Raw genomic sequence first — 25230 nt, forward strand, 5'->3', positions numbered from 1 at the left:
GCGGAAACATCTGTGCGCCCAAGCCACGCCTCATTCCCGCTTCCCCGGCTGTCTGCTTATTCGAGATTCACTTTCAACCCTTGACGTGCGCCAAACGTGTCTCGTGCCGGCTTCCCCGGCCGCTTTGCTCAACCGTGCCTGAGGAACCAAACCCCCGCGGCAGCGGATGAGGTGCAGCCGATGCGGCAACGTTCAAAGAGGGTTCCCGCCCATGAACGAAATGGGCACGACCAGGACCGTTCATGTGCTTTGCTTTTCCTTCAGCCCATTTTCGTCTTTCGCGGCAGAGGCCAGGCGACTATATGCAGCTCAAAAAAGATCAATTCGCTATTCCGCGACGTCCATGCCCTAGCAACAGGGGTGGGGCGCATGGGAATTGTCCTTGTTTGTGTCGACTGTCGCTTGAAATCAGGCTGGCACCCACGTCCTTCGATTGTGCTGTCGCTGCGGGCGGGACTTTCGCGGCACAGCATGACATCCCGATCGTATCTGAAATTGCGGGCTTGGCCGCTACCCAATATGAATGGTCAATGTGACCAGGCTACCACGAGGGATTGTTTGATCATCGATGCCATACTGACTGCAGACGAATCGATACACCGGTCATGTCGCCCTGCTATAGTCGGTGAGCGCCGCAAGCAAGGTGAGTACGCAGCCCTATGACCAGGCGCTTTGATGCTTGTGCGCCCGCAACGCGCAACAGAATGTACCCGCGTTTAGCAGCCTATTATAGGAGTCTGGAGGAATACGCAACATCAAGAATTTAGCGACTAACACAGCACAACTCACCTAGTTGTTTCCAACGTTCCAGTCAGAGTTGACACGATTGTCGTGACTCTTCGAATAACTGGTCCCGACTACCGAGAGCTCAGCCTGGCCAGCTACCATGGTAATGCTCCAAATAGCATCTGACGGATAGCGGTGTGATGCATCGCGTCTCGGAGGACTCTGAGAGCAGACAGCGATGCGTCATCTGATCGGTGGGGAAGGCTTCTAAGGAGACACGTTGCCTGCGGTCCTCCGGTTAGTGGGTCGTGGGGTCGTCACCGACGTGAAATGCCAGCAAACACCGTAAGCATCGGTAAGGAACAATCAAACAAAACCCTGGTCTAGAGGAGGATGACGAAGATAGTAGTTGATGCGGCTGCAGTCATTGTGGCTGACTGATGCAAATAAGCGCCCCACCTTGTGTGCGACGCTGCTGTCCAATGAGCGTGGAGCTTCATGCATGCGATGCGTTCAAAAAGGAAATCACACCTTCTTCTGAGCAATCGGGCTGATTCCAGCCTGTTGCATTGTCGGAAATATTTGTAACGCTATCGAAAAGTCTCGCATGCGCCTCGTAGCCTCTTCTCTTGATGGGCGATCTATATGACACCGTAGGATTAAGGTTTGTCGGTGGTCGTACAGCGAACGGCGGTATGTAAGGCCGGGTAGGCGACCCGGGAGAGCGTTGGGAATGAGAGCACAGTGACTCAATCATTGGATGTGCTAGGTGGTAGGCGCCCAGAGTATTGGAGGATGCCTAGCTAGAGGGGATCACGATGTGCCTGCTTTCCACGCAGGGGCAGTGCGAGAGACGTCGGAAGGATCGGTCGCATCCTTCGCGTAGGATGATGACAGTTTGATTTGAACGTGGTGATGACTTTAGGCCCGGCCCGCAATGACAGGTCTGATGTGATGACCTATTTGAAATCACAGTTCTGGGTCGTAAGATGCCACAGCTGGTGGCTGAAGACTACTGTGCTGGTTAGTGAAAGATGAAAACATTATCGCTCTTGTCACAGCCACTCGCTTGACTGTTCACCCTCTTGTGAGTAGCGCGCGAAGTACAGGTACTCAATCGCGACGGTCTGGACTTTTGTAGTATCCAGGTCGAGCGAGTATCTAAACTCGGTGGCGGCATCCTCTCCACTGCATGCTCCGTACATTGTAAGGGAAACCCACCAAGGGTACTCCACTAGATTGCGGCTGCAGACGTGTGGCGGCAGGCCTTGGGCGGCCCTTAGCGTCGGGAGTGAGAAGGTTGCGGGGTCGGTCTCGGGAGTCTTCCCCGCGATCTTGCGCCGTTCGGTTAAAGAGACATGATCGTGATGACATGTCGCACGCGACTCATCATTTATGCTTCAATAATTTCGTACCGAACTCTTCGCTCTAGTATTCGATAATGAGGAGAAGACATTATCAGCCACACCTTGGATGCTCAGGTGGGAAACGGATACCAACAGGATGGACGACCGATGCCGTGTGATACCTAAGCACTCTGGACGCAACGTGCTTCCGAATACTGTAAGACGTAGTCCCCAACAGAAGCGAAGACATGGTCGCGGAGTTGCGCTGAAGTCAACCTAGCCTCTTTTTTCCAGAATCCTGCGGTTCGCGAGTCGAACACCTGCGCGCATAGCTATTGATGACGTCCGCTTGAATCTTCAAAAGACACATCTGGAGTTGCTTTCGGATGTACTGGCCTTACGAGAAAGTGTTTACCGTTTACTGACTGACGCGGCGCTTGAAGCCCTGGAAAAAAGAGATGAGGTATACATAGCCGTCGTAGCGGCTGGAGGGTATGAATACACTGTGGCGGTACTAGCGATACTGGCGCTCGGTGCTGCCGTAGTCCCACTGACACCGGCTCTGCCGGTAGAAGAAGCAGTGTACTTTGTCGAGAAGTCAAGAGCCGCACTGGTTCTAGCTAGCTCATTGGACTGGATCAAATGTCTTGATCTGGAAAAGCGGATCGGGATAACAAGCGATAAGCATTTTCGAGCTGTGGCCATCAAGCCCTCCATCTCGTCCCCTATACTCGATGCTAGAGACATTATCATCTCTTCAGACCGTGCCTTGGATGAGAATGCGCCCGCTGTAGTCATCTTCACCAGTGGGACTACTGGAGCGCCCAAGGGGGCGGTAATGAGAAGGGCTTTCATCTTTGACTGCGCGCTAGAAGTAGCGGATCATTACCAGTTAGATCAAGACGACGTCGTCCTTCACGTCCTTCCAGTGCATCATGCGACTGGTGTGGGTATCAATTTCTTCCCCTCCCTCGTATCCGGTAGTCGTATCGAGTTCCGCAGTGGGGGCTTTGATGAAAAGCAAATGTGGGAACGGTGGAAGCAAGGTGCTACGGATCCTCGAAAACGGCTCACTATCTTCTCCGGCGTACCCACCATATACATGAGAATGAGACGATATTATCAAAACAAATTACGCAAACTACCTGCAGACGAGATCGCGAAGTATGTTGCAGGCGCAAGGCAGTTCCGGGCTTGCTTGTGCGGAACGTCAGCACTACCTCAACCACTTAACGACTTCTGGAAGAGCATAATGCAAAAACCGATCTTACAGCGGTACGGAGCGACGGAGTTTGGAGCCATCTTCAAGATGCGTCTTGGCGATAACGACGTTCCGGAAGGCTCTGTAGGCGAAATCGCCAGTGGTGTTGACGTGAGACTGTCCGAAGGGGACGAGGGGGAGGTGCTTGTGAAGAGTCCGGTATGCTTCCTCGTTAACGATCTTGGCAACATGCGCTAAGAATATTCAGCACATGTTTTCAAAGTACCTACGTGATCCCGAAGGAACTGCGAGGGCTCATGACCCAGATGGCTACTTCCGAAGCGGCGATATTGCACGACGAGACGGTAAATACTACTACATTATCGGGCGAGCCTCTCTAGATATCATCAAGTCGGGCGGATATAAGATATCTGCGCTGGATGTCGAGCGCGAGCTGCTAAGCCTGCCATATGTCGCAGAAGCCATGGTGGTCGGCGTGCCAGATGAGGAGTACGGGCAACGCGTCGCTGCATTGATCTCGCTACAGGAAGGGGAGATGCCTACCGGCCTACTGAGAATGAATAGTGGAGCGAAACGCGTCTTGACCATCGACGCTCTGCGTCGAGATCTACGCGAAAGATTAGCGGGATACAAGCTGCCTACACTTCTGAGAATTGCGGATGGCGAGCTGCCGAAGACAGCCACAGGCAAAGTGCAGAAGAAGATCCTCGGGCCTCGCTACTTCCCTGCTGATCATCACGAGCTTCCGAAAGTACAGAAATGGGTCGCGCGTTCGACCTTGGCGAAGCTGTGATGTGGTAGTCTGATCGTGCTGCGATGCTTTCAAAGAGATATCTCGATCGAGCTGAACGATCAACTCGCCATCGCGATCGCATAGGTGCAGGACATTTGCTGTCATATCGCATCGAAAAAGAAAGAAAGGTATTGACCGAACTCAGAAGCTGGTTGACATGTGCACTAGCGGGTCATCGAGCCGAGGTGGCTCGCACCTTTCTCCACGCGCAATGTTCGTTGTTGATTTTCTTTTCCAACTCACCTTGTGCGTCATTCCGGCTCCACGTCTTCTCGAAGCTATCTCAACAAATATACAAGGCTTTTAGTGGTATCCGCAGTCGAGAAGTGCTTGTCGAATCGATTGAGGCACGACTGGCAGAGTCATCGTTATGTCGCAGATATCGGTAGCCGACGCATCCCATCGTAAACGATTTACTTCCAGATGCTCTTGAGAGATCTGCACGTATCGCCCTCTCGTAACAATGTTCACCAGGTATGCGACAAGTCTCAGCAGATTACGAGGGCTACCGGTACTCTTCACACGCAGAAATTGTGAAAGTGACCCGTGATGCAGTACTAAACTCAACCTCCTTCACGCTGACACTGCTGAGCTGTCGATTGAAACACTCTAAAATTTCACCTGCTACACTCTGTCACACACAGCTGATTCTCGAGCTTATTCACAACTGATGTGTCTTGGGCTATGTACTTAAACAGCGAGAAGCATTGCAAATCGACTCATAACTGCACGCAACCACGCCTCGCTGAAGCTTCATTGTTGACCATGGCGAAATCTCCTTCTGTTGAGCCTTTTCTGTTTTGTCTTCTTGAAGATTTTAGATGGCATGTACGCGAGTATCACGGAGACCATCCAACGCAAAGGCTACCTTCCTTGACGAACCCCGTCCATCCAATATTCAAGCTTGAGCGCTGGGCAACGTATCCGGGTCAGCATTTTGTCGAGATATATCAGAGAATACTACCTGCTTTACAACTAGCCTCTCTTTCCCTATGTGAGGATGGTCCTCTCCTATGGTACAGTCGCCTGACGTTCAGCGAACGCCGCCTGAACTCTGCAGGTAAAGCCTACCTAGTTCCAACGCCATACTCCACCACTCCACAAGCGCTGGCGCTTGTCAAAACGAACCTCAAGAACCTCTCAAAGGTAATCACCTTCATGTTTGCTCCCCAAGATTTTCACAAGAAGCAGAATTGGGGAACCGCGTATCACCGGATGGAAAACATGCCATTCTTCCAAGAGTTTCGTGCCGAAAACCTTCCATTTGTTCCACCCAGTTCAGGTATAGCTAATCCAAGCATCGTCCTATCACGAAGGTTCGATATCTTTTTCCGCAAGACATCCGCAACGCCTTATCAGAATCTCGATGAGTAATACAGAGCTCTGCTCATGCTCGCTTCCGTCATTGGACATGAAGTGGCTCATAGCTACAACTTCTTCGTACATGGAGCATATGGGCCCCTGGAACCATTTTGGGATATCACCGAGAAAAGCGGAGAGTTAGGGTACTCTTGGCAGTGTAATGTCCTTGGGTGTGTACCGTTGCCGATGGGTAGCAAGACGGGCGATGGTGATAATTGAAGATTTTTCCCGCTGGCTACTGTTAGAGTTGAGGAATATTATTCCAAAGCTGATCAAGAGAAGATCATGAATACCATTAAAGCATGCACGAATACTGAGTTCACCCAACGAGATTCCAGCGGAAATCGTCGGACCTGGCCAGCGGTAGACGTTACTAAGTTCCGCGGTTCCACCTGGTGCCCTGATGAAACTGCGATGGGTTTAGTGGCTTCTATCCTGAGCATCCGTCCGCGCTGGATCGCGGGGTGGTTTCAGCAGACTTTGTGGAAAAATACCAAGACCAATTGGATGCGGAAACAATACTACTTGCCACCTTCTCTTGGTGAGTGTTTCATAATAATGTACGACAGAAGCGCTTCCGCTACCTATATCCAGCGACCGCTTCATCCGGAAAATGAAGTTGATGCAAAGATAATTCGCCACCGGCGGGTTCGGGGGAGTGGCCATAATCCAGTTGAGAAATAGGTCTAGCTTCGTCGAGAGCAGTGTCTCAAAGGCCCGCTATCTCCACAACTTGATATATGTGTGATACTGGGCATTCGAGAACCTCTTTCGTATGAAGCATACGGATTTTGGGAATTGTAAGTGGCTCGTCAGTCGTGGGTCATCGTTATACCGTGGTTGCATCGATGATAACCATGGTACTGCTTCACAATTGTGCGCACACAGCCACTGTGTGCTGTTTCCACAGTCTCCAGTATTTGTGATATCACTGATTTTCATACCAATACGTTATTGATTTCGAACGTTATAAGTGGCTGTTCTGCTGTGCTACCTGTGATAGGAGTGGATGGCGCACTGATGTGTGAGCCTATTGTGGAGAGCGACGACCAAGGGTTACACATCGTGAATTCATAGGTTTGCACCATGGCCGCGACGAGAAGGAGCCACTTCATGTATTGTTCCTAGTGCCTTCTGCACCCACTAGCGCAATTCCTATATATTCGCCTCCTCCTAATCCAACATCCACTTCTTTGTCCTATCTATCTGTACTCTCTTCAAGCCTCCTTTTCTTTTCCCTACTCAGTTCCCTTCAAACTGTCTATTCGACACTCGATCCAGTTAACTTTCGTTACCGACACCTTCTCGACACTCCCAAACAATCATGTCGATCATCGTATCTATCGGCCCACTTCCGTCCCACACAGAGCTGTTCGTTGTACTTGCCGAGATACATGGTTTACACAAGCATGAGATGGTCGACATCTACACACCGCCTGGAGAGTGCTTAGTCGCCCGGGTAGTTTTTAAAACACACGAGGTCGCAAAGAAGTTCGCCGACGATTTCGACAACTATCGCTTGGTTGTTGGCAAGTTTGAAGGCCAGAAGATTGGCGTTCATCTACGTGACGAGCCCGAGGCTGAACTCCTCGAAGGCTTTACGAATCGCCTATCCGATCTCCTTCACGCCCGCGACAACCAGATCCCGTCGCGAACCGTCGAGATCACGGGATTTCCTAGAAACCACACTTTAAGCAATCTACGCCAGCTTCTGGAACCCATATGGGAAGACAACGATCTAATTGAGGCAGAAAACGTTTCAATCCTTCTACAAGGTGGTGAACTCGACCCTAATGACTATCACTATAACGAGCCACTTGGAATCACTCACGTCAGATCTCCACGACCAGGAGTTGGACTCGTACAGCTCAAGGATCTCAGTACGGCACTCCATATTGTGCGTCTGTTCGCTGGTACATACTGGAAGAGGGCTACGTTAAACGCTCGGTTGGTCCCAGATGAAGAGATTGAAGACTTGCTCATCAAAAGGTCAAGCCAGGAAGATGGGGCGCTCTTCGGGAAGGATGTGATGCTCTTCGTTACGGGTATAGAGGCCGGCACTTCACCGAAAGAAGTTCAAGAGATCTTTAAGGAATTTCCCATCCGTGATATCAATATGCCACCAGGCGGCAAAACCTTCTGCTTCGTCTTCTTTAAGCAACCAGAGGCAAACGCAGTTCTTGCGCGATTTGGGAATGGTGTTCAGTGGAAGGGTCGCACTATTCGAGTGAGCATATCGGATAAAGAAAAGAAGAACAAGAACAAGAACAAGTCCGCCCTTAGTGCGGTAAGCGCGACGCCTGCTGCACTCCCGCAAGACATGACAGATCTAAAGCTGAACAACCTGCCACATGGTGTTGCGGACTCGAGCGTCCACATCATCTTTGTAGGTTTTACGGTTTCAAAGGTCACCATCAAGCAGGGCTACGCCTTCGTTGGTATTGCGACAAGCGAGGTTGGTCGCGCGATCGACGAATTGAGCGGGAAGATGGTTGGTGGCCGGAAGATTTCTGTGAAGGTCTCCCAACGCAACAAGCAGCGAATGCTCACATCTCCGGTAGGATGTAATATCGGGTGTTTTGCAACCACAACACGTTATATGATGTGGTTCGACATGGTTAATGTAGATATTTGTTTTCGTCGAGTGCCAAATAGATGATGCCACAAAATCGTTCCTCGCCTGCTCTGTTTCTAGACTCGTCTGCCCAACTTTCACGTGACGAACTTCAAAACATCATTCACCCACTTTAAGTTCCAGACAACCCTCACAACATTTCACTAGACCTCAATTTTTGTTACAAGCAGTGCGCGAAGGAAATAAAAAAATCCTTCACTGTTTCTGCGCACTTATCGGTCTGCTCAAGCATCTTACGCGGGGCTTTTTCGGCGCGTCCTAACCCATACATAGTGATACAATTCGACTCATAATGCCAAGAATTGTCGAACACAATAAGAGCGCAGGCCCGCCGACCATAGATGCGCCCAGTATCTGACCAAGAGATAAGCGAAATGGAAGGTCAATTAGACATTTTTGGACAGCAACCATTCTTCACGATAAATACGCAGATATGCTTCGCCTTCACGACAAGCGACACCTCATCCCACGAAACGATAGTCGGGACGCTGAATAATGGGCTCGCAAGATTATCTGCGGCCTTCCCGTGGCTAGCATGCGATGTCGTTAACGAGGGCTCAGGGAACGGTAGCACAGGCGTATACAAGTTCAAGGCGTCAGCAGGCGCGCCCACTCTCATCGTGAAGGATTTCAGTCGCGATACCTCAGCACCAACAATGGACAGTTTCATGCGTGCTGGGTTTCCGATATCCATGCTAGATGAAGAGATGGTCGCACCTCGCAAGACCTTCACAGACCAGACACACTCGAAATCAGCACCGGCTTTCCTTATTCAAGCCACTTTCACTCCCGGGGGCCTCCTGCTGACGTTTCTCGCACAACACAATACCATGGATATGACCGGTCAAGCCCACATGATACGCCTCTTTTCCAAGGCTTGCTGCGGTGCCCAGTTCACAAGCGACGAACTTTTCCATGGCAATATCGAGCGACACAATATCGTCCCCTTGCTGGAAGATTCATATATCCTCGGTCCAGAGCTCGATCGCCATATTGTAAAGTCCAGTACAGAGAGTTCGGCTTCAGATCAAATGTCATCACCACGGTCGAACTACTTGTGGGCTTACTTCGGTTTCTCTTCCAGGTCACTTGCAGCCCTCAAATCGACTGCGACGGAGTCAGTGACCGCCCCCGCGTACATATCTACCGATGATGCCCTGACTGCCTTAATCTGGCAATCTGTTCAACGAGCTCGTCTACCACGTCTTCAGCCCGCTGCTAGATCGTCCATAGCCCGTGCCGTTGATGCACGATCGGTACTTAACATCTCGCCTTTGTACCCGGGGCCGATACAAGACAGCGCATACACTACGATCTCGCTTGAAACATTGGTATCAAGGCCCTTGGGAACTATCGCTCTGCACCTCCGATCAGCGCTGGATCCTACATCAGTTGAGTTTCATGCTCGCGCTGTTGCGACTTTCCTCACCCGTACATCAAATAAGGCCATCTTCTCTTCCACGGCCGACTTTGACATGTCGAAAGACTTGATACTCAGTTCATGGTCAAAGGTACAGACTTCCGATCTGGATTTCGGCCTTGGGCTAGGCAGACCCAAAGCCGTTCGGAGGCCGCGTTTCAAGGCATTAGAAGGGCTGGTTTTCCTTATGCCGAAGTCGCTGGAAGAGGATGTGGCGGCCGCGATATGCTTAAGAGAAGAAGATATGAACCGGCTAAAAACAGACGCTTACTTCGGTAAATATGCACAGTACATAGGATGACGGCGATAGCTAGTGTATCTCTGGAGGATTACGATATATATTCAGTCTATCAAGTCACTTGTTTAGAATCTACTTCAGTGATACTTGTTTGCTGGGAGAAAAGGCGCAACGACAAAGTCGCTGTGTTCTCATTCCCAACAGATATCCTCGGCCTGCCATCTTGGTAATCAGTCCTGCCTGTCCATGAATTCAGTCTTTTCATCCTAATCGCAGCCTCAACATTCTTCGGTCATGGCCTTCTCCTTTTGTAACCATGTCGCGTATCTCTCTCGCATTCTGAACAACTTCCAAATGCACACTTTTAATATGAGCACCGAAGTCGCGATTTCCGAATTGTTGACATAGGTCGTGTAGGGTGCGCCCTCGCCGTATGGATAGAAGAGTCGGAGCTGAAGTACGACGGCGGTGTTATCGAGGACATGGTAGAAGGCTAATCTAATCATGGCGTCACGCCAGGAGACAGGCTTGTATTGGTCAACTATACCGTAGTAGAAAACTCTGAGACTGAGCAAGTCAAGGAGATGGAACATGTCGAGGAGGAGGAGGTTTGGTTGGTCGAGCCAAGAGGGCGCATCATCGCCAATAAGGTTCGGGGGTGTTGTATTCTGGGAAGAGTCTACCGCAGAATCAACACTGTTTGCTATATACTATTTAGGCGCTGTGTCAGAGGGAGGCGTCGAAGTAGCCGCAGATCGGGAACGACTTCTAGATCGTGATCTCCAGCCTTGTCCAGATTGAGCAACTGCTTGGGACACAGATGTAGATTTGTATCAAGCCGATATATCAGGAGAGTTGGAATAAGCACCCAACCATAGCCCATCCCAAAGGCGGAGCTTCACAAAGCTAGCCAGTATAAAGCCTTTGAGAGGTGACCTGGTGTCCCATGGGAACCAAAACCATAACATCGATTCCTCGTGATGTGTAATTCCTGAGAAGGTGGATAAACATCGGATAAAGAGCATGTTCGCAATGATGGAGTTAAGCAATCCTTCTTTCGCTTGTTGGGGGAATTGGGAATAACTGAAGCATATGGTGACCACCGTGATGAGCACAATGAGCCATAAAATTCAGTGTGGTTTTTCGATTTCGAGTACATCTGATGATATGTAGGCGGGTTCGCCTTGATGATGAAGATGCCAATAGCGCTGGTCCGAAGATACCCAGTCTGCGATGGAGAGACCGTAGAAGCGTCGGAGTATGAATGTGAAGTTGAGATTGAATTTGAGGCCTGGTGCCCATATGAATATCATGGTCCACAGCGACAGCGTGCTGTGCAGAGTCGCAAGGGCAAGATTGGCGGAAATGAGATTGAAAAAGAGGCATGGTATTCATATGAGGCCTAGCAGCCACAGCAACAGCATCCTGTGCGAAGTCGTGGTCTTGCGATTTACGAGGTTGGAAAGGCGTTGTGAACGAGGCGTACGAAGTCAAGAGAAGAGGTAGGTATTATGAAATCGACGCCGTTGTGGGATGATATCTTTCCTTGGTTGCGTGCGTTAGCGCACCGTAGTCAACACCGTGGTTGAGTTTATATCACTGCTTCGACCGACGGCTGGGATGTGCCATAGTCCCTAATCCTTGCTTCACACCCCCATCGGTAGTATGTTGATCGAAACAAAGCTCTCCGGCAGCGGTCCCCCTGTGATATAGATCTTTCAATTGTCGATCTATGGAGCCAGTCAGACGACGGCTGAAGTGTGTCGTAAAGCCGTGGATTGTGCGACGTAGGTAGATGTCGCGACCGGAAGCGTGGAGTAATGGACGGTAAGCGCTCAGGTTTTTTACCTTTACAGTATATGTCATTGATGAGTACGGTTGCATAAGTGTAGGTATGTGGGACAGAAATCATGAATCGCTCGTTGCTTCTGCATCATTGCAACAATTTGGGACGATGTGGACAATGCGGATGGCAACAATGAGGTTGAACCAGTTCTTCGGTCGAACAAAAACGTGATGTAGCAGTCGGTTGTTGAGTTTTGAAGCTGTTGAGATCGAAGCTTCCTCTCCCTTTAGAACCGTCTAGGTGGGTAAGCCTCAGCACTGCGGCAAGTTGCGATTCCATTGCTAGGAATAGTATTCTTAAGAGGATTGCGCCTACAAGGAGACTTGACAGAAGCAGCTAGCGGTTTTGTTCTAAATGCATACCCCATATTCTTATAGTGAGTACCACACCAGGACTTTGAGGTTTTCGACGGGTGATATAGATGTTAGCGTTCTCATGCCATTTGTGTCTGCATAGGGAGAGTCAATGTGCTGTTTTGGGCGCGATGATCGAGGGTGTGGGTGTTTCGAATGCGGTGATGGCAGTTAGTTCGAGGAATGGTACAACTAGCAAGGAAGTCACCATTGCTGACTGCAGCAGGTGAAAAGAGGTACACATGCCTGATATACCCGAGTAAGCATTGCACTACTATGCTAGAACGTCCTGGCACCTGATCCGAGGTATCGAATTCCATTCACTATCGAGTCCATTCTACAGTCTGTGCTGCTCTAGGCAGGGAGATTCCTTCATAGTTCATATTTCGCTAGGTCTTACAGTGCATTATCACATCACACCACACCAGAGTCATACTCACTACCCAACTCCTGAGATCATCTAACAGCGATTCTAAGTATCGAACATGTCTAACTGGGACCCCTACTGTTTTGGTGCTTCCAGAAGCAGCCCCTACAAGGTACTCCTGACTGCGGCAGCTACTCTCCAAGTAATCCGCACGAAGCTGCCTTCCGCCGCCCACAAGATCTACCGCGGATACTACGACGATATCATATCGTCAGGAAGTGGCGCACAAGACTCTGCTGTTGCAATGGCAACGTTCGTCGAAACCTTCCCGGCTATCTTGTCATTTCATAACAGGCTGGCGGTCTTACAGAATCCGGAGATCGAGAGACAGAAGCCTGGCGAAGGACGCGTTAAATTCCCGTTAGTGGGGAATGGTATAGCAGCGGGTGATGATGACGAGGATGTGATAAAAGCAACCTTGGCTCAAGAGAAGCAGAGAAACAAACCGAAGTGGGAAGCAGAGAGAGCAAAGAAAGGCAAGAAACCGAAGAATCTGCTGGCATCAGAGGAAACATTGGCTATGACACCCGAAGCTGCTCTAGACACGGACACTGGACCTGGACATGAGATGCGCGAAGGATTTCCAACATCGGCTATGACACACGAGTTTGCTCTAAACACGAACACAGAGCCTGGGCATGAGATGAGCGAAGAGTCTTCATCATTGGCTTATTCCTCAACTGTCACCAATACCGAAGCTGACAGGCCAGTGGTAACCCAAAGTCCTATAATATCGCCAGCACTTCTGGCCAACCCTAGCTACGAACCATTTGGCATGGCTGAAGAGATTCTCGACACAGAAGGGCCAACGGGACCCCAGAGCTTGGTGACGTTACCAGCAATTCCAACCATCACCAACACTGCACACCCCGAAGGTGGCAACAACAACGAGATGGGACTCGAGTTCCCCGAAGACATATCGGACGATTTGACTTGGGAAGATGGTTTGGAAGTCATCGACACCTTCTCATGGGCGCGCCCACGATCATCTTAACGCGGGCGCACTGTATCGGCATTGGTAGTGGCCATACTAGCCCCATCGTCGGATCGCCCAGATATCACACTGCCTCGATTATCGCGTCTCCATTCGATCCCCTCTGTAATCTTCCAAAGGCAGTTCACCTGGATTTTGCCTCTACCCACACATTCCGATCGCCTGCAGAAGAAACGCGAACTTTTTGGTCGTTCTTTGTAGTCGATGTAGTGGAGGCAATACATGCAAGGCCATAGGAGGACGTTTTTGAAGTTGGCCCTGCAGTCGTCGGTGCACTTCCTATGTAAAGTTAGATACGGAATGGTTTACAGTAGGTGCATTAAATCGAGACCTACTTCCAAGCTCTAATTTGTTGTCTCGTGAGTTCTTGTGATACTGGAGTGTCATTTGCTAGTCGTGCTGAGCGGCCATGACGCTTAGTCGTCAAGGCGTTCCATTCGATGAGTGCGTCGACGTCACCCGTGGTAGGTAGTGGACCTCTATCTTCGTTGAGTAATGAACTTTCGCTGGCTCGCCGCGCGATCCACATGTCTCTTGCCCGTTGCGCCTCTGTCTCTGTCGACTTACGACCGCCTTTCCCCTTAGATAACGTCATTGCGGGGGCCTGAGTATGCGCGAAGAATGGAAGGAATAAAGATGGTGATGGGTGTTGATAGTGAATGAGTCCGCAGGTAACAACAAACCGGGGCCGTGCGGTTAATTTCCTTCGACGTGAATTTCACATCGAGCAACGTACATATTACTACGTGGAAGTATTCGGTCATTGCAATCCAGAAGCAGGCATGGTGACGTGAACGAGACAGGAACGATGATGTGGATTGCCGCGTGCGCTTCGCTTTGCGACTTCTCAATGAAGTCGAATCAGAGCGTTCAGATGTGCTTTCTGCGTCCTGCCATGCTTGAATTGCTACACACCTCACTTGCGGAGTCACTATCCTTTGCAACGTGATCTGTTCATGGCAGCCTTGCAGACGAATAGTTACAGCATTGCCTGGTATGGCTGACGTAATACCAGGGTCTGGAACATGCTCTTCGATGAGGTAGATTAACTTGACAATCTACTAGAAGCACCTCCTCGATGGAAATGAGGCCTTGTGAGTATGGTGTTGTTTAATGGTCGCTGTCAGCATCGCTTCGAACCAGCTGGCGGTTTAGGCGTTCCACCTCGGTGCGTCTAGCTGAATCAGTGAACTCTTCAGCTGGACTGAAGCCACAGTCGCCAGTTCGCACATATGCAGACTAGCTCGGTAATCATTGTGATGGTATGTATTGAGCCCTGCCGCACGACAATGAGAGGAAGTTGTCGCTACCACGCACAACCTTCTTCTTCCCCCGCCACTTCAAAAAGCCATGACCACCGCGTCCGCCGAACTTTCTCCGGCCTCCGGTACCAACGGTACCTTCGACCCGTCAGCCGTCAAACCTCCATTCTTCGACATCAATGGCAAGAAACCCATACATTATGGCGTGTTACTCTTCCCTGGATTCCAAGCGCTCGATGTCTTTGGTCCTCTTGATGTCTTTAATTCGCTGTCCATGCTATACCACTTCCCCACCAAGTTGACTATGCTCGCCGCAGACAGCTCTCCGGTAGAGACTTCGCATCAAAGAGCTGGCAACCAGATGTTCTCGCATCCCGAGACGAACGTTTCCCAGAGCTTGATGGTAGATCGCACGTTCCAAGAGCAGCTCGACATTCAACAGGCCGGTGCATATGCGGGCGCGCGGGGTGGCGCTATCGACGTTCTCATTGTACCCGGTGGTGTCGGTACGCGCAACGACATGGATGCCGAAATTGAGTTTGTAAGGGAAATATACCCTAATCTGAAAGCTCTATTATGCGTATGCACCGGAGCCACCATTTTGGCTCGCGCTGGTGTTCTGGATGGCCGACGTGCGACGACGAACAAGCGCGCTTACACATGGGCGACAAGTACAGGACCAAACGTGAAATGGGTTGCAGAGGCACGATGGGTTGTAGATGGAAATATTGTCACGGGATCTGGTATCAGCGCGGGTATAGATGCGACATACGCCTTCGTGGGACTGAATTATGGTGAGACGATTGCGCAAGAGCTGGCTGATAGTGCGGAGTATGTGCGTTGGACTGATCCAGATCATGATCCGTTTGCGAAGAGATGGAACGCCGGCAATGCGTGAGGGAGTTCTGTTATCTTTGTCGTCTACTACCTGATGATACTTTGGCTTGATGGGCTGTGATCAGGTTCATTTCACTTGCTTGTATCGTACTTACGGTGCTCGGGTACATCTCAGCTGCCTAAATCGGGCGTTGCATTTTACCTCGCTATTGTTGTGATATGGAGCAGTATTACGTATATGTTCCGACTATTCACTGAGACTACATACAGCTTCTGATTCTTCTCCTTTTCTCCAGGTTATTCTGACCCAGCCCTGTTATTCTCTGTCTCAACCTTTCTACAAATACATTCGATGCAGCGGCGCCAGCAGCGAAAACTCAAGTCGGACGGGATACTGAGTAATCTCGAACCGCTTCTTCTGGTCATACGAGAAGAGCTTGGCCTCGACTGGTGTTTCTACAAGGAATTTCTAAATTGCGTCCGAAAAGCGACGTTGAAGGGCGAGGACACTTCGATCTGGGTACATCACATCGAGCCACTGGTACAAAGATCAACTCTACAATTCGCGCATCAAGGCGTGCTCTTCCTATTCCGTGAGATGGGTGCGGCGCTACGAAGCAAATGTAAGTAATTCCAAGACATTGATTCACCTTCACTTTCTTACCACTGAAAAACAACAGCTCTTCCTTCCACCAACATGGTATCTCCATCGCCTCCTCCCAGCGGCCAACCTCCGCTGCTCGCGTCTCCCACATCCGATGTACAGCGCAGCTTCACAGGTGGCCACGCGCCTATAGCTTCCCCACCGTCTGCTGTCAACACGCGACCTCCACCATCATCATCACCCGCAAATCAGCTACAACGCTATCGTGCCCTCGGTCAAGCGCCCGTGGCGTCGCTGTGCTTCGATCGCCGCGGACCGCATGCATCCTCCCCTACCAACATCTCCAGTCTTCCTGCACCACCAATGGCGTCCTTCAGCTTTGACTGTTCCAAACCGCTCAAGCAACAGCCAGTCTCAGCCAACTTCTCACTTCCTTCCGCAGCCAGCGTTGCCTTCTCGGGTGAGACATGCCGCATCACAGTCGAGCCTCTCAAGTCCGCGTACTCTGGTGGGTTCGTTCTCCACCAGGATCCTGCATTCAGGCAGGACATCCAAGAGTTGTTCGGCCATAAATACCCTGCGGGTAAGTCAGAGACCAAGTACTACAGTCAGAAGGATGTGCCACCGGTTTACAAGGCTGCAGATGACGATCTCGCGGTCTGGAGGGCAGACGGAGGAGCTGAGAACGTGGGCAACGACAGTGGTGGAGAGGGTTGTTTGGAGGACAGGATGAACACTTTGGAGGATAGGAGCCGAGAAAACTTCTTGGAGAGGTTGCGTTACAAGCTTTTCAACGAATGATCTCAACATCATCGACTGACGGTATGGTCGCTTGCGCATCTTGGGCGTTTAAGACGGACGGAGTCAGTACTCGAATGGACGACATACGATTGGTGATAGCGAAGAACATCCGCCCATGACGACCCTTGGGTTTTCGCGGGTGAAGTTGATGACGTGGGTTTTTGATGGAACGATACTTAATGATAGAGGATAATACAAAATTGCGACTTTTCACAGCACTCTTCTAGCATCGGGAGAATAGGCTTTCGAGTAGGCTTGTAGGACATTGGTAACGATTCTCTATTGGTTCAAGTTTATCAAATGAATCAAGGTTATCGGTAATACTTCGTAGCATATACGTGAGGGTAGAACAGCACCTTTTCACCAACGTCACCATTCAATTTCAAGTAGCATCTCATGTACTAATTCACGCCTGACCACTATGTTCCTACAGCCTTCTTAAAGCTTCCCTAGCAATCCACCTTTCTCTGGCTCAAACGGCGTTATCATGTTCGTCTTCGCCCATTCCTTCTCCGCTTGCGTCCCCTCAAGCGGCGGAACTATACCATTGATCTTCCACTGACTCCTGTCGGCTTCTTCGACACTGTACTCCCAATCGTAACCCTGATCAGCAATAAAAGGCTTCAGCGTCGCATCGGCCCACCGCAAGAAACGTTTCTTGGATTTTTCCGAGGGGCTAGTCCAAGTCAGTACACATTTCGAAATGGATGACGATCGACATTGACACGAGAAACATGATGCCGTAAAGCGATCGGGCAAGAAGAGCAGCAGGGTAGAAGGGTCTTACTCGGGCCTAGCGAAATGCTCAATTTTGATCCTGATAAAGGGACGCGTACTATCGGGCCCAGGTTTGTTGGCAGGTACATCTGGCGACGGCCTGGCTACGCCGCCGATGTAGTAAGAGTCGGGTTCTATGGGTTGGAAGAGGACAACTACATAGCTTCTAGGGAGACCGACGGAGGCGTAGCCATCTGTGAGAACCTTTGCCAGGGCTTTCTTGGTGGCCGGGTCAGTGAAAGTGTTGGGTGGATGGTAGAAGACCCAGAGAGGCATTGCAGCAGATGGATACAGGAACAAGAAGTAGGAATTTGAAGTTGGTGGTAAGTGCAGTGGTGAAAGACGTCTTCTTATCTGACTGATATTATATTGAGGGATATATGACAGTGAAACATGTTTAGTGATGTTGACAGAAAGCGTGATGTTGTGAAATGTAGTGTACCTCTGCCTTGGGTGGATGGCACGTGTGCGGTGCATATGTTGGAATAGTAATCAACCATTTTGAGTAATCCAATTACCAGCGCCTAAACGCGTACTGAGCCGAGGCTAGAAACAACGTTGGGATTGGTCTATAGATCTTGGTACAAAATATGATTCGTCCTAGTGATTGGCCTTCATGTCGAACATACGTTACGGCAATTATCTCAAGAGTGCAGATTTATTTGCCGAGAATAGTGCGATGATGCCATCCTACGTCGTATGGTCTTACAGCACTCAGTAGTGTAATCAGGCATGAATGTAATCAAACTTGGCGCCAAGGTGCCAACCGGCTGACTACGAGCATATACGAAGATCTGAGCATGCCATAGCCAGATGCCAGGAGGCCGCATTGTAGCAAAAGATTAAATGAATCAGGCCTTCTTGAGCTTGATCAAGGTAGTATCAGTGATTGAACATATGGTGAAGTAATCGCCATGATATGACCATACTAGTGCCGAGTAGTGACGCTTGTTATAAGCGGAGATGGTTGGCTATCATCACTGCGAGCAGTTCAACACTCGCTCAAAGGTCCGACAGAACCCTGCGTACGACTTGATCGAGATCTTCCTCTTGCAGCCCAAGCGTTTTGTTCGCGAAACCTTCCTTCTCCTTCCAATCCGCAGCAACCACCCCCCATACTGCAACCACTTCTTCTCTCGCTTCTCCATCGCCATCTAGCATCTTCGGTCTAACAACGTCCAATTCTTCTTGGCTATTCTGATCAATCCTCTCAAACTTCTCGCCTGTCGCCTTCTCCAGCGCAGCAAGAACCTCGAGTTGCGTAACATGGTGGCTGTGAACGTAGAGAAGTCGATTCGCGGTCTCATCTGGCTTCTCCAAGATCTTGATGACAGCCTTGCCGATGAAGTCAAGGTTCGACGCAGAGAACTTGATGTTGCCGCCGTCGAGGATGAAAGCTTTACGGGCCTTAACGTCGAACTTCAATAGCCCGCAGGTCATTCCCCAGTCGAAGAAGTGGCCTGTGACAAGACTTGTCCATGTAAGTTTTCCCATGCCACCTTCGCGCTCCTTGCCTTCCAACGTGAGCAGGTAGTCCCGAACGTCCTTCTTCCCCTTCATCAACGGCAAAATCTCATTCGTCTTGTCGTCTGCAGAGTCGCAGCTTCCAAACTCTGCCGGCATCACGCGCTTCACGCCGCCCTTGAACGCGGCGTCGATGAGCTTCTTCTGCGATTCGACATGGCTTCCAGCGATAGTGATAACTAGCGCGTCAATGTTGTTATTTCGCAACGCATCGGCGACCTCCTCAACATTCAAATCATCGGGTACCGTGATGACTTTGGTCTTTGGGTAGACGGACTTAGATGTTTGGCGGTTGAGCACGAAGATGTCGAACTCGGAGGATTTTAGCGCGTTGAGGACGGGCGCGCCGAGCGTGCCAGTGCCGCCGATGAGAGCGACGTTGGTGATGGTCATTGTATGGCCTGTCGATGTATTCGAATGGAGATGGGTCGTGGGGTGAGATACAGTTCTGGGCATGTAGTCGAGGAGGTTCACGCTTCGTGGGGAAGGGACCGTCGGCTACGAACGCATAGTCACGGTTCTGGCCATGGTGGCACTTTCAACACGCCCTTTAACTCTTCAATATCGGCCATTTGACGACTCTTACCAAAATGTGCACTCGGGTTTCCTGAGGACTCCGCTATTTGCCATCATAACAGAAAGCAGACGCGTCTTCATGGTTTAAGCTCGGTGACGTCATGGCACATCCCCCACCTCCATTACCTGCTTGCATTCTGTTTTCATATCAACAGCAGCGACATCGCCCTGCGTGCATAACTTCTCAATGAATCGGTCCTATGCTACGATCGCATATAGGCCGATGGCTGATTGTTACATGCCACAGGCAAAGACATGCCGGCCGCGCCGCATCCTACTTTGAACGTGCGATTGCGGGGTGGTTGACTGCGAGCACAGCATGATACGGCACCTGGGTTCCTCTTCAAACTCCGCATCACGACTTATCATCCTCCACTTTGCCTGCTACCGGACTGGCGCAAAGAAGTGTATTGCTGATTTCCCATTACTCGCTGTGAACGTCTCTCATCCCCGAGATGCCCGCCTTTGAAGGACTCAGCCCGCTGTCATCCTCCACTTCAGCATGCGTAGTTCCCACGGTCGAAGAACATGAAACGACTTGCCAATACGAGCCGATTGTTGCAGATGAAGAGCTGCGGGTCCTTCTCCTAGAACCAGGCATATATGGACAACCACTAGTTGGCAGTCTCTTGGTGCGAAAGATAGGAGAGATGACTTATAGAGACTACGATTGGATTCCGCAAGGTGATGGCAATGAATGGGACTGCGTATCTTACTGCTGGGGATCAAAGAATGATTACACATACTTCAGCTGCGATGACCGTTCTCTTCGTATTACAGCTTCGGTAGAGGACATGTTGAGACATTTACGAAGGCCGTTCATGCCACGGTATGTTTGGATAGATGCTGATATGTAAGAGTCTACCTAGGTCAGAGGTTGACTGACTGTTATCCAGTATGCATCAATCCAGCTGATGATTCAGAAAAGAGCTTGCAAGTGCTTTCAATGGGAAGGATATACAGAGTCGCCAGCAATGTGGTAGTCTGGCTTGGTCCTGTGGCAGATCAAGATCGGATATACGATTTGCTGTCCATATTCGATGTTCTGGATGAATTTCGTCTCCATGGCGTACCAGATCCGCCTCTCGATTCGGTGTCTTTTGCGTTTCCGTCTCTCGATGCGTTCTTCTCGCGGGGGTGGTTTAGAAGAAGATGGGTATTACAAGAAGTGGTTCTAAGCCGTGAATTGACTATACGATGTGGACGTCATGAATTCACGTGACAATCGTTGAAACATAGCGCGCAAGTTCGTTTGGATCATGAAAACAACTTTCAATCGAGTGCTGGTACTCAAGAAGCCGCGAAGCAAGTCATCATGTTGTACGGGCATAGGAGTAGCCGGAAACCTACTTTGAATCATGCCCGCTTATCTGATAGCGAAAGTAGATTGATCTACTCACGCATACTTCTGCTGTTGTCATCTTTTCTTGCGGCCCAATGCGCAGACGAACGGGATCGACTATACTCGCTCTATGGCATGTCGCCTAGAGCTTACGAACAGTGTCCCGTGAACTATGGAGTTCACTTCTCCCGCACCTATACCGTTTTCGTTCACGCGGCCATCAAGGCCGGCCTAGGTCATGAAGTCCTTCATCATTCTATTACCTCCGGAAACCTCTCGCAGCAGGATGAAAGCTGGAATTTAACGCGAAAGATGCAACTTAGTATTTTTTTTTCTTCAATTATCTGCGTCCATCCCAACGTCTGCCCGAAACCTGGGGATACAATCCTCTACGGAAACTGAGCGAAGCAAATATATGGTTTGAGAGCAGTACACGTCTTGTGGATATGCACGGGTTGAAAGCACTTCAACTCCGCGGTGTTATCCACCGCGTCTGTCATGTTCGGTCCAGTACTGTTCACTCGGATGCAATACCATATCTCGAGGCCATCGCAAGGGCTCAGCATACCATGTCAAGTCTTGTGGTAGCATGGGTCGTAGCCTTGACCATGGACGTTGTGCCGAAAATGCTTTTCCGTCCCGCGTTTAATTATCATAGTGTCTGCAGTACGGGAGATCTTGATAGATGGGAAGATGATAAGCGGCAGAAACTCTTGTTCGCTGCTACGAAAAGATTCATGGGATTGCGCTTGGATGATGAAACAGAAGAGCAACCCGAAGTCGACAGGAACAAGTTCGCTTCCGAAGCTAAGCGACTACTAGAGGGTCTGGAATCATTCTGTTACGAAGTTGAGGGATCCTTAGCCTTCGGTATCGTCTACACACAAGTGAAGCCTGGCGATTTCGTGTTCCGCACGCCGAAGGCAGCCAGTGGAGTAGCCTATCATACCGACGAACTTTCACCTTCGACTTGTGGGCTAATCATACGGCCATATCACCCCGGGAGTGATGCAGGTCCTGCTGCCTTCCGTCTTGTGGGCATGTGTGTTGACTGGTACCCCGATGTGAAGGATCCGGAGTTTGTCGAAGTTGTTTTGGTGTAGGGGCTGTCAAAATGAAACGCCAGGTTACGAACAACGTCATCAGGCTGCGATGTAAAGAGACGGAAGCGCTGGAGCATGCGACATGTGTGGAAGGTAGCTATCTTGTGATGTGAAGGCGAGTGTCACGCCATCTTACGACCGAACACACCACCATCACGCACGAGCCACCTACCTAGGTCGGACGCCTCGTATATACCGGACGCGACAATGATATATGGCTCAGTCTATATCAAACAGTATACTCAATATCGCCGTTCAAACATCATCTCAAGATCTGCAACAAACATTGTACATAGAAAAAGCGCAACTACTCCCACCGTCTACAATTCAAGATGCCCAACATGACACCCCTCAACCGCCGACCAATGCAGCACATTGACCGCCGCGACCTCTACACAAGCCTGGAAGCACGGATACAATACCTACATTCATTTCTCGACTTCAGCTCACGTAAGTCTAACAAAAGTTCTCTTTTTAGAGCTTCAATTAACAGATGCAGGCGACATCGAAGCCCTAACAACAGGCGCCAAATACATCAAAGCGCTCATCCCCGCCGTCGTCAACATCGTCTACAAAAAGCTGCTGCAGTACGATATCACCGCACGAGCCTTCGAAACTAGATCGACGTCGTACGAAGGGCCGGTGGACCCTAATCTGAGCGAGAACTCACCCCAGATCTTGTACCGCAAAATGTTTCTGCGGGGCTACCTCACAAAGTTATGCAGTGACCCGTCTAAAATGGAGTTCTGGGAGTATCTTGACAAAGTCGGTATGATGCACGTGGGTCAGGGACGAGCGCATCCTTTACACGTCGAATATGTGCATATTGGTGTTACGCTCTCATTCGTCCAAGACATCATCACCGAAGCAGTACTTTCACATCCCAGACTCAAGATGGATAAGAAAATCGCATTAGTCAAAGCGCTGTCAAAGGTCATTTGGATTCAAAACGACCTCTTTGCAAAGTGGTATGTTCGCGATGGCGATGAGTTTGCAGACGAGCGATTAGTGCCTGAGGTTGAGCCTGAGGGTTTCTTGCATGGGAAGAGGGTCCTGCGTGACGGCAGCGAGAGCGAGAGTGAGATTGAAGATGCGGCGCTTGCAACGGGTACGTGTCCTTTCAAAAATCTGGCAATGACACCGGGTCGAGAAGGCGAAGCCGCGCTGAGGAGCGCGATAAAGCGGATGAGTCGAGGGGAAGAACAAGCCAGCGATGGCGATGTGGTGGGCGCCGTAGATGAGCCGACGTCGACATCACCAGGTGTGGGCGCTTTCGCTCACAGTGCGATACCACGGGCTGTGGGTAGCAGCGCGTGATTTGCAGAATCTTGAATTGCGATAGACGTATTTTTCTTACTTTTCGATCATGTATCCGGCGTTCTCGATGGTTGGAGGGTCCTGGTTAGGGAGAGACATCTGGATTCGGAGTGGGCATCGGAGCGGTTAGCCCACGTGCCGAAGCAACGCGCATCGAAAGCACGGGCGAAACCGGAGACGGAAGAGGGCCCGGGACCGCGATCAGCTTAGCCCTCAACGCAATCCATCACCATTTCTAATAAGAGTCATTCTGCCATAGAAGTTGCCTCCATCAAGTGCTTGTGACTCGGGACAATTTTTCACAGAACATTCTCGTCTTTTTGCATCGTATTAGAAATATGATTGCCAAGCGTTCACAGCAAGTCACATGACGTCTTCAATCGTGAGAGGATGATGCATGGAAGCCGATCGCCATCGTGGTGTTGAGAATGTTTCAGCTGGGGGGTGCACTCTCGCAGCGTATTAGTGGACCGGCTGCTAGTCGCCAGTGTGTGGAGGGCAGGACTAAGGCCAGGCTAGGCTGGGACACCGGCGGCACTTTGTGGCGTTGGCTTGGCTTGCATGCGCGTCCACACTTGGAAGCATAATTGACCTTGGGCATCCTTGGGGCTAGGACGAGTACCTTGTTCCACACAGCAGGAGTGAGGTGTATACTTCACCGGACGTTGATCGAGGCGTTGAAGGTGTGGTGGGAGCGACACGCGTAGACCATCGGAGAGTAAATAGTATCCCTGGGATCGTTCCTTGATCCGACGCTTCCGCTTTGTTATGAATTGTCAATTACGCGAAAAGAAAAAAAGTTGTCGTGGGCACATTTGACTGATAGATCATCTCATGGTGCCCTCCCAGTGCTTACCACGTTGCGAATCCCCCGCGGACAGCCCTAAGCCGGCAAGCCGAATGACATAACGACTGAGACAAGACTTGAGTCGTTAAACGTTTGCTGGCAGCAGGTTAGCGGACACGCCCCTTGGCTAACACTTAGCGAAGGGCCCCATAATGATGTAAATTGCGCGAAAAGCAAACCTTACGCGTTGAGTCGAGAGCGACATGCCCCAGTGAGATGCGCGAGAGACACTGGGCGGGGGGAGAGGTGCGATATGTTGGACGGCTGTTATTTTTCGCATGTGAATTGCTTTGTCGACGACTTTTGTCTGAGACGCAAGGGCACACATCGCCAATTCCGGCAAGGAGGTGGCTCGACAGGGATACCCCCGCTAGTGCCGCTTAGCTTAGCCCGTACGTGCGGAAATGCGCTGAATGACTGCTCCCCCCCGAACTTCGTCGTCGCTGCCCTTCATCACAACATCATCGCCATCTGGCACACCATCCCCAACCTCCTCCCCCACCACGCCTCTACACGGCCTTTTGTAGCCCTGCACAACTGTAATACACCCCTCTATCCTGTATTCACGAATTCTTTTCTAGGATTTCGTGCTGGTGCGGCTGTTTCTTCCTTATCAAGTGGCCGATCATCGCGCCTCTTGCCCTCCACGTCACCATCGCAACGGCTTAACTGCTTGTTGCTTCTCTTCCTGCACTCCTTCGCGCACACTTGATACCCCCTACCTGTTTTAATATTCTTCCCTCGCACGACTTCTGTTCGATTTTCTTGTCGAACTCCAGTCGCGCATTACTGTTGGCGTAACGTCATCCTGCAGCCTTACTAGCACCTGGACTTCGATGCGCACGACCCTCACAACTACAGATGAGCTCTGTTGGTTT

The 25230-nt window shown here is 50.5% G+C and overlaps 9 protein-coding genes across 9 annotated transcripts; 7 read left to right on the forward strand and 2 right to left on the reverse strand.

Moving 5' to 3' along the window:
• Positions 1-2229: 2229 nt before the first annotated feature.
• AA0111_g9716 (hypothetical protein) lies at positions 2230-4087 on the forward strand (the record flags this gene model as incomplete). The annotated part of the gene is made up of 3 exons (XM_028656306.1): positions 2230-2289; positions 2353-3492; positions 3542-4087. The coding sequence occupies 3 exons, from the start codon at positions 2230-2232 to the stop codon at positions 4085-4087; spliced, it is 1746 nt and encodes a 581-aa protein (XP_028502654.1).
• A 2686-nt stretch (positions 4088-6773) lies between these two features.
• AA0111_g9717 (Trichothecene 3-O-acetyltransferase) lies at positions 6774-9805 on the forward strand (the record flags this gene model as incomplete). The annotated part of the gene is made up of 2 exons (XM_028656307.1): positions 6774-8006; positions 8489-9805. The coding sequence occupies 2 exons, from the start codon at positions 6774-6776 to the stop codon at positions 9803-9805; spliced, it is 2550 nt and encodes an 849-aa protein (XP_028502653.1).
• A 2621-nt stretch (positions 9806-12426) lies between these two features.
• On the forward strand, positions 12427-13362 carry AA0111_g9718 (hypothetical protein; the record flags this gene model as incomplete). The annotated part of the gene is made up of 1 exon (XM_028656308.1): positions 12427-13362. The coding sequence occupies one exon, from the start codon at positions 12427-12429 to the stop codon at positions 13360-13362; it is 936 nt and encodes a 311-aa protein (XP_028502739.1).
• A 1350-nt stretch (positions 13363-14712) lies between these two features.
• AA0111_g9719 (hypothetical protein) lies at positions 14713-15522 on the forward strand (the record flags this gene model as incomplete). The annotated part of the gene is made up of 1 exon (XM_028656309.1): positions 14713-15522. The coding sequence occupies one exon, from the start codon at positions 14713-14715 to the stop codon at positions 15520-15522; it is 810 nt and encodes a 269-aa protein (XP_028502738.1).
• Positions 15523-16158: 636 nt separating this feature from the next.
• AA0111_g9720 (hypothetical protein) lies at positions 16159-16866 on the forward strand (the record flags this gene model as incomplete). The annotated part of the gene is made up of 1 exon (XM_028656311.1): positions 16159-16866. The coding sequence occupies one exon, from the start codon at positions 16159-16161 to the stop codon at positions 16864-16866; it is 708 nt and encodes a 235-aa protein (XP_028502648.1).
• A 438-nt stretch (positions 16867-17304) lies between these two features.
• On the reverse strand, positions 17305-17919 carry AA0111_g9721 (hypothetical protein; the record flags this gene model as incomplete). The annotated part of the gene is made up of 2 exons (XM_028656312.1): positions 17305-17542; positions 17654-17919. 2 exons carry the CDS (start codon positions 17917-17919, stop codon positions 17305-17307), a joined length of 504 nt encoding a protein of 167 aa, XP_028502714.1.
• Positions 17920-18645: 726 nt separating this feature from the next.
• Positions 18646-19560, reverse strand: AA0111_g9722 (hypothetical protein; the record flags this gene model as incomplete). The annotated part of the gene is made up of 1 exon (XM_028656313.1): positions 18646-19560. One exon carries the CDS (start codon positions 19558-19560, stop codon positions 18646-18648), a length of 915 nt encoding a protein of 304 aa, XP_028502649.1.
• Positions 19561-21711: 2151 nt separating this feature from the next.
• On the forward strand, positions 21712-22188 carry AA0111_g9723 (hypothetical protein; the record flags this gene model as incomplete). The annotated part of the gene is made up of 1 exon (XM_028656314.1): positions 21712-22188. The coding sequence occupies one exon, from the start codon at positions 21712-21714 to the stop codon at positions 22186-22188; it is 477 nt and encodes a 158-aa protein (XP_028502650.1).
• Positions 22189-22529: 341 nt separating this feature from the next.
• AA0111_g9724 (hypothetical protein) lies at positions 22530-23505 on the forward strand (the record flags this gene model as incomplete). The annotated part of the gene is made up of 2 exons (XM_028656315.1): positions 22530-22638; positions 22688-23505. 2 exons carry the CDS (start codon positions 22530-22532, stop codon positions 23503-23505), a joined length of 927 nt encoding a protein of 308 aa, XP_028502644.1.
• Between the last annotated feature and the right edge of the window lie 1725 nt (positions 23506-25230).

The sequence above is a fragment of the Alternaria arborescens genome (genome assembly GCF_004154835.1).
Source record: "Alternaria arborescens strain FERA 675 chromosome Unknown contig_29, whole genome shotgun sequence".
NCBI classification, from domain to species: Eukaryota; Fungi; Ascomycota; class Dothideomycetes; order Pleosporales; family Pleosporaceae; genus Alternaria; species Alternaria arborescens.